Source organism: Antrostomus carolinensis, unplaced genomic scaffold (assembly GCF_000700745.2).
Source record: "Antrostomus carolinensis isolate BGI_N321 unplaced genomic scaffold, ASM70074v2 scaffold6337, whole genome shotgun sequence".
Lineage (NCBI taxonomy): Eukaryota > Metazoa > Chordata > Aves > Caprimulgiformes > Caprimulgidae > Antrostomus > Antrostomus carolinensis.
The window spans coordinates 12,003-28,756 of NW_010326511.1; the positions used below are offsets into that span (position 1 = coordinate 12,003).

At 34.3% G+C, this 16,754-nt stretch overlaps 1 protein-coding gene across 1 annotated transcript in view; it reads left to right on the plus strand.

Moving 5' to 3' along the window:
* The window catches only part of PCGF5 (polycomb group ring finger 5), a 26,173-nt gene extending 11,817 nt beyond the window's left edge, over positions 1–14,356 (plus strand). Inside the window, exons 3-9 of the mRNA XM_010171584.1 lie at positions 1,774–1,829; positions 1,952–2,011; positions 5,875–6,023; positions 7,349–7,447; positions 9,062–9,151; positions 11,117–11,176; positions 13,490–14,356. Of these exons, the coding sequence (XP_010169886.1) occupies positions 1,774–1,829; positions 1,952–2,011; positions 5,875–6,023; positions 7,349–7,447; positions 9,062–9,151; positions 11,117–11,176; positions 13,490–13,537 (562 nt within the window). The 3' untranslated portion in view covers positions 13,538–14,356. The remainder of the gene's footprint in view (positions 1–1,773; positions 1,830–1,951; positions 2,012–5,874; positions 6,024–7,348; positions 7,448–9,061; positions 9,152–11,116; positions 11,177–13,489) is intronic.
* The last annotated feature ends 2,398 nt before the right edge of the window (positions 14,357–16,754 follow it).

Below are 16,754 nucleotides of genomic sequence, written 5' to 3' on the forward strand. Positions count from 1 at the left end.
CTTATTTGGATGTTGCCTGCATAACAATACATGTCTTATACTCTTGACTGTAGAGACCAGCCCCATAATTGATCAAGAATCAATCCTTTTCTGAGAAATGGCATTGAACACTCTAGATAGTATTTTTAACTGAGATCTTTGGGATAAACTACTTTATAAACTCAATTCTGAATAACTTCATAACTATGTGAGTTTTTTAGATTTATCTTTTACTTGGCAGCACTTAGGGTCTGTTGAAACTACAAGCCTAAGTCTGAAATTCAACATTGAGCTCTAAAATGAAAATCTAGGAAGAATGTTAAATTCTAGAATTCCCTGTCCTGATTTAGCAGAATTCTGCATCATCAATATTCAATACAGTCTGCATTTGTTACAGCATGAAGGCAGGCTTCTTTTTTTCTTGGTAGCGTGCTTCTTTGGATGCAAGTTTTCCTGAGTGATGGTCTTTGTTTGCTTCACTTCAGATAACTAGCAGTTATCAGAGATTAGCTTTGATCTTATAACTCATTCAATATTATAGAAGAGACAAAAAAAAAAAAAGAAACTATACAAAGCTGACATAAATGCTTGGTTCTTCTATATATTCTGATTTGGAGGTTGGAAGATGTGGACGTGGAAAGAGGTGTGTCTAAAATACTAATGTTCTTACTTCAATGTTAACAGGAAGTCTCATATTAAATGACTGAGACCAACTTTGGAGTTTTGTCAAGTAGTTTCATTTTGGAATGGGTTTGATGTGAGTCACAGAAATACTAATCTTTGTTAGAATGCTCATAGGCGTGGATAATAGGAGCACTGTAAGATGCATCTGAAATTGAGAATCTTTTTATAATTTCCTAATTTTTTTTTCCTATAGTTAAAGTCTAGTTTTCCTGTATTTAAATATCAGATAAGTGTTGGTTTTTTTCTTCATTCCAAACAGAGGAAACTGAAGGGTGAGACAGAGAGAGGAGGTAGAACTGGAAAGCAGATAATAAATTAAATTGATAGGAGAGTAGGTAAAATTCAGAGAAAAGGGAGGAAAAACATTTTAGCTTCAGCAACGAAGGTAAATACACTGTGTCCCCTAGAAGAGACTGTAATAGCTATTTCTGGCACTAATACCAGGATATCAGAAGACATGCCTGTGCTGCATACTGTTGTCTGGTAGACAAACTCATGGCAGATTTAAATAGTTTAAATGAATTAATTATATTGGGTACTGAGAACTGTCTAGCCAGAGCAGCATGGATGCTCTGTGGTCTTCTTTATCCTGCCAAGACTGGTTTGCCTGTGTTGTAATGAGTAGGGAATAGTCTGTTCAGTTTTTCCTAACAGCCTTATTACCAAAGCACTTGAATGCTTAATAAGATAATAGAGTTTATCATTTTCATGCTTACTGCTCATAAACTGGACTTTAAAATTAGATACTTCTTTTCCAATTCCTTTTAGTAACAGAATTGTTTACATGTAGTAATACAAATTAAAACACTGAAAATTTTGGAGTGTAATGTTTTTTCTCCTTTGCTTCATTTTTGTCTTTATACATTAAAAAACAAATTCCTTGGTTATTTCTAAAAGAAACACATTCAAGAGGTGGTTGAGATAAGCTTTAATGCATGTTGTCTCTTAAGCTAATTGTTAAGCAAAAAACTAATTGTTTTTTGCAGGATGTATCATTTACCAGAAATATGCAATTCATTTTATATTCAAAAGTTTTTGTTATTTAAAGGCTGAATATATTTAAAATGCCAGTTTCTACTTAGTGTGAAATGTATTTTTTCCCTTTGAAAGGCTGGATAACACCTTAGAGGAAATTATATTTAAGCTGGTGCCTGGACTTCGGGAACGTAAGTTTCTCATTTGTTTTTGGGTACATGTTTGTGTTGGTGGAGGGAATATGGCTATTTCTAATTACATACCTGTGGTATTGATTTAAAAACTCACATTACTGTTCTTTGATGTTAACTAGAGGAACTGCAGCGAGAGATTGAATTTTGGAAGAAAAACAAACCTCAAGAAAATGGACAAGGTGGTGAGTTTTTTTCCTCTTTCATCTGTATGTTAAGTAACATTACTCATTAAGCCCTCTTTCTTATGCTTGTAGATTGCTTTTACTGAATTCAGAGATGCTACAGAAACTTGTAACAAATCTGTATAAATGTAGTCTGGGCCTTCTTATCCCACTGCTTATCTGTTAACCAGTTGTTTTACAAACACTAGCTGTTTTACCATTATTTTTATTTCCCTAAACTCTCATTTTCAACTCATGTGATTTTCCACTTCAGTTTTTTTTTTTTTTTTTAATACAGCAAGATGCAGAACTGCTTGAGGTTTTTTAGAGATTATTTTTTGTTACTGAATTTGACCAGCTGTTAAGTAGGAGGTTGTCAAGAATTAGTTATGACAAGTAGTAAAACAGTTTTCCACACATGTTAAACAATTATTTTATATAGATTCCAGAATGCTTTTTCTTTTTTTTTTTTTCTTTCTTTTGTAGTTGACCCATGAACTTTAAGAGCTCAATACTGAGGTGCTAAGTGAGGAGTAGATCCAACTGGTTTTATACCCTTTAATTTGACATCAAGGTTTTGATACCATAGCCTATTTGATTTGGGCATTTCTAAGAATTTTTGAAAGGCTCTGCTAATCTAAAGAAATAGCTATTTTTAGTAAAAGATCACTGTCAAGTAAAAGTCTTGCAATACTCTTCTGCACTCAGTTGTTTATAATATCTTCTTTTCAACTTCGTAACATTTCATTTTCTTTCTCACTAGTTTTCTTGATTTGCATTTGGTGTCTATTATAAGGGACAAGGTTCTTTTCTCTGTTGTATAATTACATGAACTGCAGAACAGTTTAGATGAAATTATATTAGTTTACTACAACATACTCTGTAGAATATACCTATTCAGTTTTAAAAATATTTTAAAATATTTTTATGAATTATAGACATTTGTTGACTGTTTAGAAAACTATTTTTGCTACCTACTTAGATAGCGGGGAAAAAAACATATCATTTGCAAATTTGTAGACTGTGACTTACTTTTAACCAATTTATTCTTCTGGTTCTTACCTTCCTCCCATAACTTAATGGTAAACCTAATGGAGATCAGTTGCTAAGTGCAACGAGTGATTGGAATGTTTTGTGAATCAGAGGAAGGCTCTAATTCTCAGAATGTACTTTTAAGTAGCTACAGGTATATCCAACTCTGTTAGTGACTGTATCCTTGAGCTATGGAAATTTCCCTCTACAGACCATTTGAAAGTCCTCACAACTCATTGAGAAAAATTATGAGCATTTAAACTATTTTCTGCCATAAACAAGCATTTAAAATCTTGCCTGTGAACAAATTATTTGGTGAGAATAATTTCAGTAAGAAGAGACTGTTTCAGTTGTCAATACCATGTCCTGCAATCACATAATCAGTCTAGTTTAAAACAGTATGTCAGTTATGTCCTGTACCACACGACACAACACAGTTCCCAACTTTAGCATCAAAGATCTGTTAAAAAAAAAATCCCAGGGCTTATAATTTTTACATGTCAGGAGAAGGAAAAAACCAAAACAAACAACAAACCCAAACAACAAAGCATATCTCAGGCATTGGTGATGCAACTAGTCGAGTGGTTACTAGAGAGAATTGATGGATGATGATAGGAAACATACTGTGGAACAGAGAAAAAAAAATCTTTACTGGTCCTCTCCAGTCTGAACTGGACAAGAGGGCAGACAGTTTTACATTTACTTACTCTCTGGCGATCAGTTTTACACTGAATATCTGAGAAATCACAGGAGGTAGACAGTTTCCAAGGTTTGCAAGAAAGATGAGGAAAAAAATTGAGACACCAATTTGCACCTTAAGGAAAGAGGCGTGGAGGGGAGTGGGGTGTTCCATTTGTTTTTCCTGTCTTCTGTTCTTGACTTGATGGTTTTGACTTGGAGAACACCAAGTCCATTTTGGTGAGATTGAAATGTGATTTTTTTCTTTTTCTTTTTCCTTTTTTTTATTTTTTACTTTTATCATATTGAACTGTAGTAACATGCCTCTAATGGACCATCACATTGATTTCTGGAGGCTGCCTGTACAAACATCATTAATTCTAATATCTACAAGGATTTTTTTTAGTAAATAGTCTAGTGCCATTTACATGGAGGAATATTTGAATTCCTATCAGAATACCTTGAAAAATGTGACCTTTTTTGTGTATGTACCTGTTTCTGGAATGATTTTGTGATTGGAAATTTGCTAATTTCCCAAGTTCTGTAGTTGGTTTGCCTCTTAAGACTTTTCAGACTGCTGAACTAAATCTTCCTCCATTCCTCAGCAGTGATAACTGCTGAAAGATTTGGATGTGTTTGCATTGCTGAAGAATCTGTGAATCATAGGCAGACTCCTTAGACTAATGCTTGTGACAGGTAGACAGCACCTGCTTGAGTTTGCTTCCTGGACTTTCACAAGAAGAAAAAGAAATCTGTAGTTTTATTCTACAAATTCTGTTCATAGCAAGATGATAGGAACAAAATTTATGTATGATACACAGTAAGCTAAATGTGTCAAGAGCTAGTAAGGACTTGTGGACAAATCTTTTATAATTATGAAATACTTTGAAATTGTAAGAAATAAAAGTAAGGAATATAGCTTAGAACTTACCTTGAATATGTAAAATGAATGAAATGAACTAATTACTGTATCTAGAATCCTAGGCATAGCTCAGTATTTGTTAAAATTTTCATTCTATCTTTTCATCTTACCTCTTCTAAATGACTTTAAAAGTTTGTGGTAAGTGTAGGAAAACAGCAAAGTTTGATCTGAAAGATTTTCAGGAAATGCAAAAGTAGCTTATTCAAGTTACTTGTGATAAAGTTGTATTTCAGCAGAGAGCAGCCTCCATTTTAAATCAAAATAAGTAAGTTGGGAATACAGAAAAAACCAAATATGTATAATAGAGTTACTGTATACTGTATTCTAAATCTGTAAAAATTACTCAATTTTATGGTTCATTCTATAGTTATTATTTACATCCATTGCTGCCTTATCTGGGTGTACTTGCTAGTCTTAGCATTTGAATGTTTAACCTTTGAAAACTGTAGGAGATGGTACGTTTTCCAAGGACTTAGATTTTTAAACCAGGAATCAATAGAACATGTAACAGCATCAGTGAAGAAAGATAGCATAGTATATGTGATTATATAGGATATATATGCTATTACAAAAAATATGGGGAACATTCCTCTGTTCTTTTTCTTTTGTTTGTTTGTTTTTAAAGGGGAATAAGTAAATGTATGGGTATTTAGTTGTAAAATCCTTCTAGAGAGAGACACCTGGAGTTCTTACAATGACATTACTAAGACTAGGTCAAAAGTGGATGAAAGTCAGATTTTATCTTTCCTTAGTTTACTTCATGATAACATTTTAGGAACTTGTCTCCACAGGGTTATTGCAACAGACAGTTAATATGAATTGATTACCCATGTTACATTGATGTACAAGTGTTGTGGTTAGTTTTTCCACTGTTTATTTAAAAGCAATATTTTTTGGCAGTGAACTGCTATAGCACAGAATAGGTTTATGTGGTTGAATGATCTTGATGCGTGCACAGTTTTAATCACTGGACGCAAAGAAAAGTAGACAGCCATAACCATTAGTGGTCCATCAACCTAAGTATTTTCTGTCATATAGAAATCTGTTGCTTGCATATTACATTAAAATTTCAATAGTAAAACTTTTTAAAATTAATCAATTTAAGAATACACTGAATTAAAATTATACAAAATTAATTTGAAGGGAAAAAATGCTCTTGAAAATGAAGTATTACTTGAAATATATGTTTGTTGCTACTGTGACTTTTAATTATTTCACACTTAAATAATATGATCTTCATATTTTATAGATGAAGACCCAAAAACTGATAAACCCAAAGTAGATGAGGAGTGTGATGAAAATGAAGAAGATAAAGACTATCACAGGAGTGACCCACAGATTGCTATCTGCCTCGACTGTTTACGCAACAATGGGCAGTCGGGAGATAATGTAGTCAAAGTGAGTAGTAAAGAGAATCTGTACTCTTGTTCTTGTTGGCAGAATGGCATCTTACAGGAACCAAATAATTTTATAACCATTAACAGTAAACTTCTGTGTGATGACCTGTCTCCACTTCCACACTGATTTAGTCCTTTCCAAGAGGCATTTCAATGCATCTTGGAATTTTGTAAAAAAATACAGTTCCATACAGAAATCCTTCTGTGAGTGTGGATTTTTTTTTTTAATGGATTATAGCTGCATAGTCTACAGCCGTGATGGTGTATAACTGAATTATGTAACAGATTACAGCGTACCACAGACATATTTAAAAAGCTAGCTGTAGGTGAGCTGCCTTGCACTCTCAAGATTGCTGTCTTACCATGCCAGCACTGAAGCTGCTTTTCAGATATTTTATGCACTGAATGACTGGAATCCAGATCTTCTGAGCTGTAAACCTGATTCTGACACTGACGTGTCATCTGTGGCCTTGGGCGGGTCACTTCCATCTGGAAAGTGTGTAGATAATACCCGCTAACCGCTGTTTTAAGGATTATGGATATTTGTTTTTTCTTCCTGAAGGGAAAATGTTATTGACTCTAGAAGAAAGTGTTTTATTAAATTACAAAGACAAGAATGAAAAAAATTAAAAAATTTGTCTAATAAAACACTACTTATATTTTCTGTGTGCTGTTACATGTATAATTTTGGAAGTCCTTACATAGTAACAAAGTTTTGATTCAGCAAGAAAACATACGTACGTGTTATCAGTGTCTGTTTATGCTATATACAGTAAGAAATCTTTATCTCCATCATCATGTGGAAGTCTCAGGTTTCCATCTTTCTTGTTGAATCAAAAGTATTCGGTCCTGGATCACAGAATCTGTGATAATAGATCATGTCTCAGGTTTGTAGCTTCCCTGTATTTTACTTAGACTATTTGAGGATGTTTTTACTTCTTTTTTCTCTCAAGGACTCTAAGAAATGTAACGTCTGTTTGACCCCCAGTGTTACTAACACAGACACTTAGATTATTTAAGTTCTTCTGGGGTTTTTGGTGGTTTTCATGGGTTGTTTTGTGGTTTTCTTTCTTTTCTGCCTTCTGTATCTTTCACAAATTTCTTTAAACCAGAGATGGGTCAAATGAACTTGTTTGTCATCTTGTAAATTTTGTAAAAAAAGTGAACAAAAATGAACCTTTGGCGCCATTATGAATTAGAAGAGAGTGCAGTAGAATTGGTTACTTGTTGAAAAAAATAGCAATTACAGCTGTTGTTGCACTAAAGATTGCTTACAAGCTCCAAAATTTCTCACATGGTTTTTCTGTTTTGTTGCTGTTGCTTTAGGGTTTAATGAAGAAATTTATTCGCTGTTCTACTCGAGTGACTGTGGGAACTATCAAAAAGTTTCTCAGCTTAAAATTAAAACTTCCAAGTTCTTATGAGGTACGTTTGAAAGAACGATGCTTGTATTTTTATTCCCTGCAAAGTATTAGGTTTTTATGAAATTTAATCATATTTGAACTTGAGGAATTATATTTTTTTAGCCCAATCACTAAGTGCTGTTCAATATTCCAAGTTATATTTTTTGCCCTAAAATGAGAAGTGATCATTTTACCACAGTGACTAAAGTTGCTAATCAAGGAACTCATCCAGTTCTAATAACTCCTGTTTGTTGCTCACCTGTGAAAGAACATTAGGTTTTGATATTTGTATGTAAAAAATAAATGCTTTCTCTCTCCACAAGACTAATAAAAAAGTCCCTTAAATACTAGCTTTAGGCTAGTAGCTACTGGGGAAAAGGAGAGCTCAACTAGACATATACCAAATTGCTCTGCAGTTTCATTTTCTTTAGATGTAAGAACTATCCAGTAATTTTGAAGAAATGAAGAGCAATACCATTTGAATCTTTCAAAATGCAGATATGTTTTTTGCACCTTCTCTGGAATTAGGTGGAATTTGATGGAGAGAGGGTCTTTGCTGCATGATTGATTTGATCTTGGCCAAGACTGTACCCTGAGAGGATTTCCTAACGTGGTACAGTTGTGATGCAGGGTGGAGCTGGGAGGTGTGAGACTCCTGCCTCTGCTTGCCTCTTCCCAGGGATACAGAAATTTTGACCTCAGCTCAGCCTATTTCTTCAGCCAGTTCTCTGCTAGGAGTCAATGACTTCGTGAACTCCAGGCTGCCTTTAGGACAAATGGCAGCATCCCAGCTTTGGTCAGAGCTGGGGCTGAGTTAGGTTAGGTGCACGGGTCATTGCAGACCTATACGCAGAAGTTTGTCACATTAACAGGACATGCTGACGAGCCATTTTTATGTCATTTGATTTTGTTAATTATGTTCATTGAATCTGTCTCTGTTATCTTAATGGTTTGTGTTACATAGTAGCTGCTTACTCCAAAATTTTGCCATTTTTTTTCCTCTAAAAACCAGAAAAACATAATGGCTATAGTAATGAAAGAATTGTAAACCATTTTCAGTGGAAGGTAGAAGGTGTTATAATACAGTTTAAACCAGTCATTTTCACAATAAAGTCATTACTTTTCTTTTGCCTTCAGTTAGTGAATGTTTGTTTAATCAGAAGTGCACTTTCCTTGTAATTTATAGTTATTTTTAAACTAATTTTTAAAATGTCTTTATCCTTTACTTTTAAAAAAATTAAGATTATATTACTTCTGGTTTGTATCTTTGGGTTTGAAAGAGCTTTGACATAGCAAGGCTTTCAAAATACAGCACAAGGCTTTCTCTTCAGATATTGTGTAGTGTTTATAACTATGGGGAGTGATTATCTACTAGTGATTTCCTACCTAGTTGAGCAGACTTTTTCTGTCCACAGCTTAACTGAAGAAACAAAAGTGAAAAACACCAAGTGGAATACTAGTGTACAAAATAGATATTGACAGCACATTATATTTATCCAGGTTTGATATGCATGCCTGACAGAATTATTGTGTAATGATAAGATTTGAGGGATTAACTCTGAGATTCACTTAAGAGTTTATTTAGGCATTAAAATTTTGCATTTCTGTCTTACTGTTTGTTCTTTTGTATTTTAAGCTGGATGTACTATGCAATGGAGAAATCATGGGGAAGGATCATACTATGGAATTCATCTATATGACAAGATGGAGACTAAGAGGCGAAAACGTAAATGCTGTTACATTATTAATAAATGATGTTTTGGTGTATTTATTATAGAGAATATACATGCTTTAGCAGCTTGGTCCAAAATGTATTCTGTGGCCCTTCAAAAAACCCATATTTAAAAATGCATTTTGCATGTTTTCTGGATTTCTTCGGTTAAATGCTATGAGTGAAACCTTGCTTCATGTATATTGTGTAGATTCTGAAACTTAAAAATAGCAGATGTACATAGTTTACATGCAAGTTCTGCTCTGAGGTTTAAGTTGCGTATCTGAAAACATCAGCACTTGTTCTCTTTCTGCAAATTTGCTTTTAGTGACCTTTTGAGTTACATTAGTTGGGGAATCTGCATCCAGGAGGTCTTTATTAAGAATCTGTTTTATTCACTTGGTAAGCTGAAAGTGCCACTGAAAAACTGTTGGCGAAATCTACTTGTTTTATTACTGTCTCTGTTAATATTCCACCCATTTTTTTTTAGATATGCTGTATAATTCTTAACATCCAGATAACACAGCTAAATGGGTTTTCCTTGCTGCATGTGTACATTTTGGAATAGCAATATTTAAGTTATTAATAAGACATTTATTTCAGGTCTCGTATTCAGTTTAATATAGTAGCCTCTATATTGCCTAGTTTGGATTTTGGGGTTGTTTTTTTTTTCAAAGTCATATCCACATTTCTTCTTTTTCTTTTATACATTTGTTTGTGCGTGGCTGTTGATCGTTCTTCACTCTTTATTGCTTTGTACTATATGCAGATTTGTTGTCTATCACTATCAGTGGAGGCTATGTTGGAGTGCAGCTAAGGTTAAGCACTTAACCTATGGCAGTGTACTGATCTGTAGAAAGTTCCAAACTTTCTGTACTTTTTTTTTTTAAAAAAAAATTATTTATAGTTTCCTAGTACTCAGAATAAAAAGCAATGGGGCACGGACAGAGGAGACAGAGGATTAAGCACACTCGCATTGTGGAGTTAGCAATTCACAAGTTTCTTAAAGTTTTACCTTAATATGAAGGGGGAGGGGGAAAGATAGATTTTGATAGGAATTAGGAGAGTTAATATATATAGACAAGTATTCATTAAATTTGAAAGTAACATCGCACTGTAATTTGATGATTGCAGAAATCTCAGTATTGCACCAATAAGGGAGCTTTAATTACTACTTTTTCCAGGACTGCCTTGAAGCCAGTGAGTGTTTGGCTTGCTCTCTTATATTTTTGTTAGCATTGGCTGTACTATTTTGAAGTTTTGAAGCAACAACTTTAGTGATAATGGAATTCATTCATGACATGTAGTCCTGCAGCCCCTGCCTACAAATGGACTATTGGCGGCTGCATTGGTTTGGAAGCAACAGTTAACAATCATCTTGACTAAAAAGGACTTTATTTGTACTGGTTGAAATTTTTAAAATGTCTCATAGAACTATAGTTTTTAACATTAAGTGAATATAAGAGTTGACAACTCTTGGTTAAAGTTGTAAGTTGTGTTTACATACACATAGTATAGTCAGGTATGTGTTCATCTTTATGTAGTTTTAAATCACTCCCTTGAAGTCAGAGATGACAAACTAAAACTTGTAAAAATTACATTGTACTGGTAACAAGTCCAGTAACATCTGGGCCTCTGTGATTCTGTTTTCCTTAACTATGTTGTGTCTTGTTATAAAGAAGAAGTTGTGATGGTAATTAATTAACAATCTCTTCTTTTGGATGAAGATCAAGTAATTCCATTATCCCCATCTTTTGTACTATTCACCATGAGCTTTTACTCACACTCCTGTGGACCTTGCAAGAGGTAGAGTAGTAAAGGGAAAATATCAGTTTATTAATGAAAGAAGTCTTTGCTGTTTTAAATAAGTACATTAATTTTAAGCTTTACATTTGCAAATTTAAAAAAACATTAAATGGTAAATGTATATGTCCAGCTGTGGATGCCTCTTATCTGATCAGAAAATCATCTCCTTCGCAGTTTCGGTGTCAGAACTGCTCATCTTCGCAAGTCTGCTCACAGGATGGCACTTTTTATCAGGTAAGAGGCACTCACGACTGTACATACTACAGTCATTAAGGTCCTGTCAGCTTTTCAATTGTAGTCCAAGTTGTGGAGTTTTTATAATTCCTCACTGCAGAGTGCTAAAACTCTATAAGCAAGGCATGAACCTTTTTTTCCTTCAGAGAAAGCTTTATTGAATGAATAAATAGAATCCATTCAAAAGGTTTAGAGGTTTCTTTTACTTTATATTAGGCTATGTATCTTTTTGTTAAAGATATGTCATTCTGTAGGCTGATATCCACATCAGTCTGGAATTATCTACCTCTTCCTATCTCATCCTTCTAAACAGTAGCATTGGGTACTCACTGACAAGGGATCAAAAATGAAGTGTGTGAATCAAAATAGACTCCATTAGTTTCATCTCTCTGGCAATTCATATGTTCTTCTTAATGGAGTAAAGAATTTATAGATTTTTATAATACTGTATTTCTTTCAGATCTTCTAAAACTAGAAATGGGATAATGCTTTAACTCTGGAATATAACAAACCAAAACCTCCAGAACTTGCAAACTGAAGTTGATTTCTAACTTTCATTGATCAAGCTGGTTCATACCTATACAAGACTATATTTCAGTCTCTTCACTGAGGATTTTGATTTGAACTAATTTCTAAAAGTTACTTTGTAAGTTGGAAACAACATTTTTTGCTTGCGCAAAAAACTAAAGTTAATGAGAAAGGACCACTCCTCACTATGGAAGTGAGTGACCTACTGCAGTCATGCATACTTCAATAGTTAGAATTGTTCTAGCATAGTGCCTTTTATTTGTACAGTTGCTTTGTAATTTTGTTTGCAAAAACAGTGAGCCTCGATGGTTTACATGGCAGTTTCAGTGAGGTGACTGCTCTCTCTGCGTGTGTGCACTTCCAATTAGACTTGAGTACCTTTAGAGACAATTTACATAGTCAAAGTGAAAAACCTGTGAAATAACATTTAAATAATATAGTGGTCATATCCTATGCAAAAATATCAGAGACCAAGTAATTTATGATACTACAAGTACATGTTTGTTAATTGCACATGCAGACTACACATGGTGCTCTCTGTCTTCTCTCCTAAGTGCTCCTGCTACATAAACCTCGGGGTTGATGATGTGATTTTTCTGCACCCTGGTTTGTAAATACTCAGCAAATATGATCACATTTTTTTCTAGTGATCATTTCACTTCCATGGCATGGAAAGTTTATTTACCTGTATAGGTCTCTGCAGTGATATCTTTCTTTTTTGGTCATTGAAGTTAATCTGTATTGCATTTGAGGAATGCAGTAAAATATTTCTGGTTTTAATGAAAGCTTCTGTAATAATTCTTTATATTCTAAATTTGCATTTAAAAAAGTTTTAAATTAGCTATATTCCTCTGCCCTGTGGCAGAGAGGTAGTTAAGCCCATACAGCTGCTGAAACAGTAAAATTTTCTTGGGTTTTATGCAATAGAAAACATCCAGTATCCTAGTGAAGTTAAGAGGAAAACATCAGACATAAATGAAATGCTCACAGACTGAAAAAAAGAGGACATTTAGTAAAACAGCACTTCCAGCAACAAGTGCCCAGATGTTCCACGGCACTTTTTGGAAACCCACCCACTCTTCTTCATTCCACAACAGTTTTGTCCAATTCAGGGATCCAAGCAGTTGATTTGCCTTTTTTTTTCCCAGTAGGAACTAATAAAAATGTATCACTAGATCTGAAGTTGAAGAGTTTGGATTTGGGGAAGAAGTTAGACCTCATCTCTCAGAAAATCAGCTGACAGCAGTTTAACCTGATTTTTATTTTTATTTTTTTAATTTTCTTTTTAATACCAGAGTACCCTGTCTCCCATTAACTAGTGCTGGCTACTAGTATAGCTATGGAACCTCTGTATATATGAAAACCAAACAAAGTACATCATATGTAAATAGACTTTGGCTTAGAAAGTATAAAATTTCAAGATTGCTTTTTCTCACAGAAATAAGAGTATTTGATTGAGCACTCCAAGGATGCATGTCGTAAAACATAAATCATGAAATATATAAAAGCAGATACAGGAACTTTATATTAGTGACAAATAACTACAACTAACTGACTTAGAGATTAAATATAGATTTGAAGTACAGGTGTGGATTTAACTGTTGAAATATATAGAATTATTTAATATAGATAAAACTGATTGTCATATACAAGTGTTTTAGCGATAAGCTCTGGCTATTCTTAAGACAATCTTTAATTGCATTTTCTTTGTATTTTTTTGTGAATTATGTCTTCATGTTTTCTTGTCTGTTTTTGTTGCTGTTTTTCTCTTGCTTTTGTTTTTAGTCTTACCCTATGGTACTTCAGTATCGACCTAGAATTGACTTCGGTTAGACCAAAGGGCCAGATCCCACTGAGATGAATCCTGCACTATTTGTTTACCCATCGACAGATTGCACAATGAATGGATGTGCCTGGATTAGGGGGACACAACCAGATTTTCAGCATGCAAATAAGGACATTGTCTTTCTTAAAATTGTCAGTTGCATCTCTGTTGTTTCTATTAGAGCAAGCCAAGTGCCATTCTGCTACTGAAATGTGCATAAGATATTTGTGTATCTTACAAGTGTGCTGCAAATCATAGCCAAAATCATGAAGTGTACAGTCAAGATTCTGAAACTATGGAATATTTTTGCTTGTGTGTTAGAAAACTTTTCTGGTCCTAATATTGATTACACTAGCAAAATGGCAGAGTGCTCATTCCATGTGGTGTTGCAGTTTCACAACTTACTATTTTACTGAATATTGTTGTTTAAATCATAGAGTACTGTACAAATAACTGAGGATTATACCTTGAAAATATTTTGTATAAAAAATATGTTTAGAAAAGTGGTGATTGAACCACTACCTTTTTCTTGATAAGCTTCTCATGGGTCCAGGTATAGCTCACTCATGAGTGTGCAACAGTCCTTTTGCAGTGAATGAAGATTAATTACCCTTAACAAGAGATGTAGAACATGGTAATTCAAAACAGTAATTTTAAATCTTCTAAATAGATTCTGCTAATATTGCTTAAAAGCATTGCAGCCTTTGTGATTGCACTTTTCTGTTTTCCCTAAGGATTGGAATTTGGGATACTAGCTATTTTGGGAAAATGTATTCTGGTCAGATTACATTTCTTCTAATAAAGCCTCCATAGAAATGAAGTTAAAAGTAGTGTAAATGCCTAGGAAACAAAAAAAAAAATCACTATAAGATTACAGCCAATGCAAAATTCTACATAATTATTGCCTTTCCTAGTAAACATTTCCTTTTAAGGTTGGCTGGAGGTATATAATATGCTAAGAAAAAAAGCATATATATATGGTAAATATATAGCTTTCATTACATTATATGTATGTTGTGACTATCTGGAGTTTAGAATTCATTACAGAAATTTTTGTTAGTTAAAGTCACATCATAAAACTATTTCCGTAAAATCAGAGGCAATGCGATACTGAAGATAAGCAATCTGACCAGAATAATTGTTCAGGTAAATTTTTTGTCTAAGACCTGGTAGTGCTGGATAAAAAGTGATTGCTGCCTTAGGTATTGCAAGCGTAATGGTTCTAGTATAGAATGTTTATTAGGGTTTCTGGTAACGTTACAGGGAGCATAGTAATGCATATGTTTTCTGTAGTCTTCTGTTGTCTTTGCTCTGCTTAAAAGTCAGTTGAGTTATTCACTTCAGATTCTGTGGAGATACTTAGAGTTCAGTACCTTTACGTAATTTCTACTTAATACATGCCTGCTAGTATTGTAGATAACTATTTACTTTCTTAGACCTTTTGCATGCAGCAAAAAGGAACCAAAACAATTTTTCGGAAGCTACTATAGAGTGAACTAATCATTCTTAGTTAAGACAAAGTGAAAACTCTATCTTGGGATCAAGTATAGAAGATAGATGCAAAGCTGTAACTCCTTTGTAAATTTATGTTCATTTACATTAGTATGTTTCTGTAGGAGAAATAAGCATGTTGTGGATTAAATCTGGCCCCTTTAATGTTAGTGGGAGTTCTAACACTGATGACTTTGGGAATCCATATATAGTTGGGTTGAATTCTACCATTGCACTCCAAAGCCCATATGACATGCGGAAATAAAGATGCTGTCGGTAGCAGTCTGTTTAGGAAACCTGCCATTGCAGGTCAAGGTTGCACATATTGTGCAGATGCCAGTGAAGCTGGGGAAGCAAACCCTTTAGGAAGCTGCTGCTCCTTTCTGCAGGCATAGTGTGCTGACTGATAAAGGCACTGGTTTGCCCACATTGTAGATGGGAAGGGGTGCACGTGCTGGCTGCAGGAAGCGGTCATCTTTTTGCCCGCCCAGTCTATGATGTGCTACTTGACAGAAAATAGAAGATACTCCAGGTAGGGAGGGCCCTTCTCTTCTGTAGAGTCTGTAGGGAAAAAATTCTTTGTTTATATAGAGGTCCTCCCCATGGAGCAGCTTCAAAGAGCAGAGCATGCATTCTAATTGGAAATCATTCTTCTCTTTAGTATGTACAGGTGTTTTGTACAGTAGAAATAGGATAGTATTTGTAAATATTTACATGCACATACAAATGACACCTTACAGTTTTTATATATTTCACGTGTTTTTATACCAGCATTTTCACTGTAGATTTGCTTGACCTGAAATGCCTGTTTCAGTTTATGACAAAACTAATGGCAGTACACTCAAGCATAATTTCTGCTTGTTTCAGGGGACAATATTTTTTCTCAACAATTGTGCTTGCAGCTTTGACTAATTTGAACAGATTTGTTTTAAAAAGAGAAGAAAGCGTTATTTTTAATCCATTTTAAGTCATCTTACACAGAAGTTTGCATCCACCTAACAGGACCCCTGAAATAGGACTGCTTTGTATTGGCTTCTGGATGGCAACTAATAGAAGATTTGACTGTTCAATGACTTTCAATATTCACAATTCAGAGAACCATGAATTCTCTTGTTTAGAATTGGACCTTGGTTTAATTCATGGTATTTCCTTGGTGCAACTTAGAGCTAGATTACAGAGGCAAAGCTTAATTTTAAGCATGGAAAACATTGACAGATACAATTTAATGTACCCAGCTGAGAATCATGGCATTAAATGCATATGATCTAGCTGGCGACATTTGATGCATTTCTGATTTGATGGCACATTGCCCGAGTGCTGTTAAGGTTAATAGTTTTTGTAGCAGTGAAGTGCCAGTGAAATATACATCGTAACTGGGCAGCTTGGATAACACAGGCATTGCCTTCTTTACAGGAAATTTCTCTCTCGTATAGTACATATGTGCCATGTGTCTAGAGATATGCATATTTAATTCATTTGTGCCAATTAAGAATATCTGAACAGCACAGGGATATGAGAATGCATGTACAGGTTTCCTGTGTGCCAAAGATGGGATAAAGTGAAATGAGTACCTAAGCATTCCGTTAAAACTGCACTATATGCCATCCTAGAGCAGATGACTGTATACAGTCACACTTTCTGAGCATTTCCACGACAAAGTGTCACCACTGCATGTTTGTAAAGAATAGGAATATAAAATAAGTGTTGCTGCCACTGTGTTTCTGTGGCTTTCCT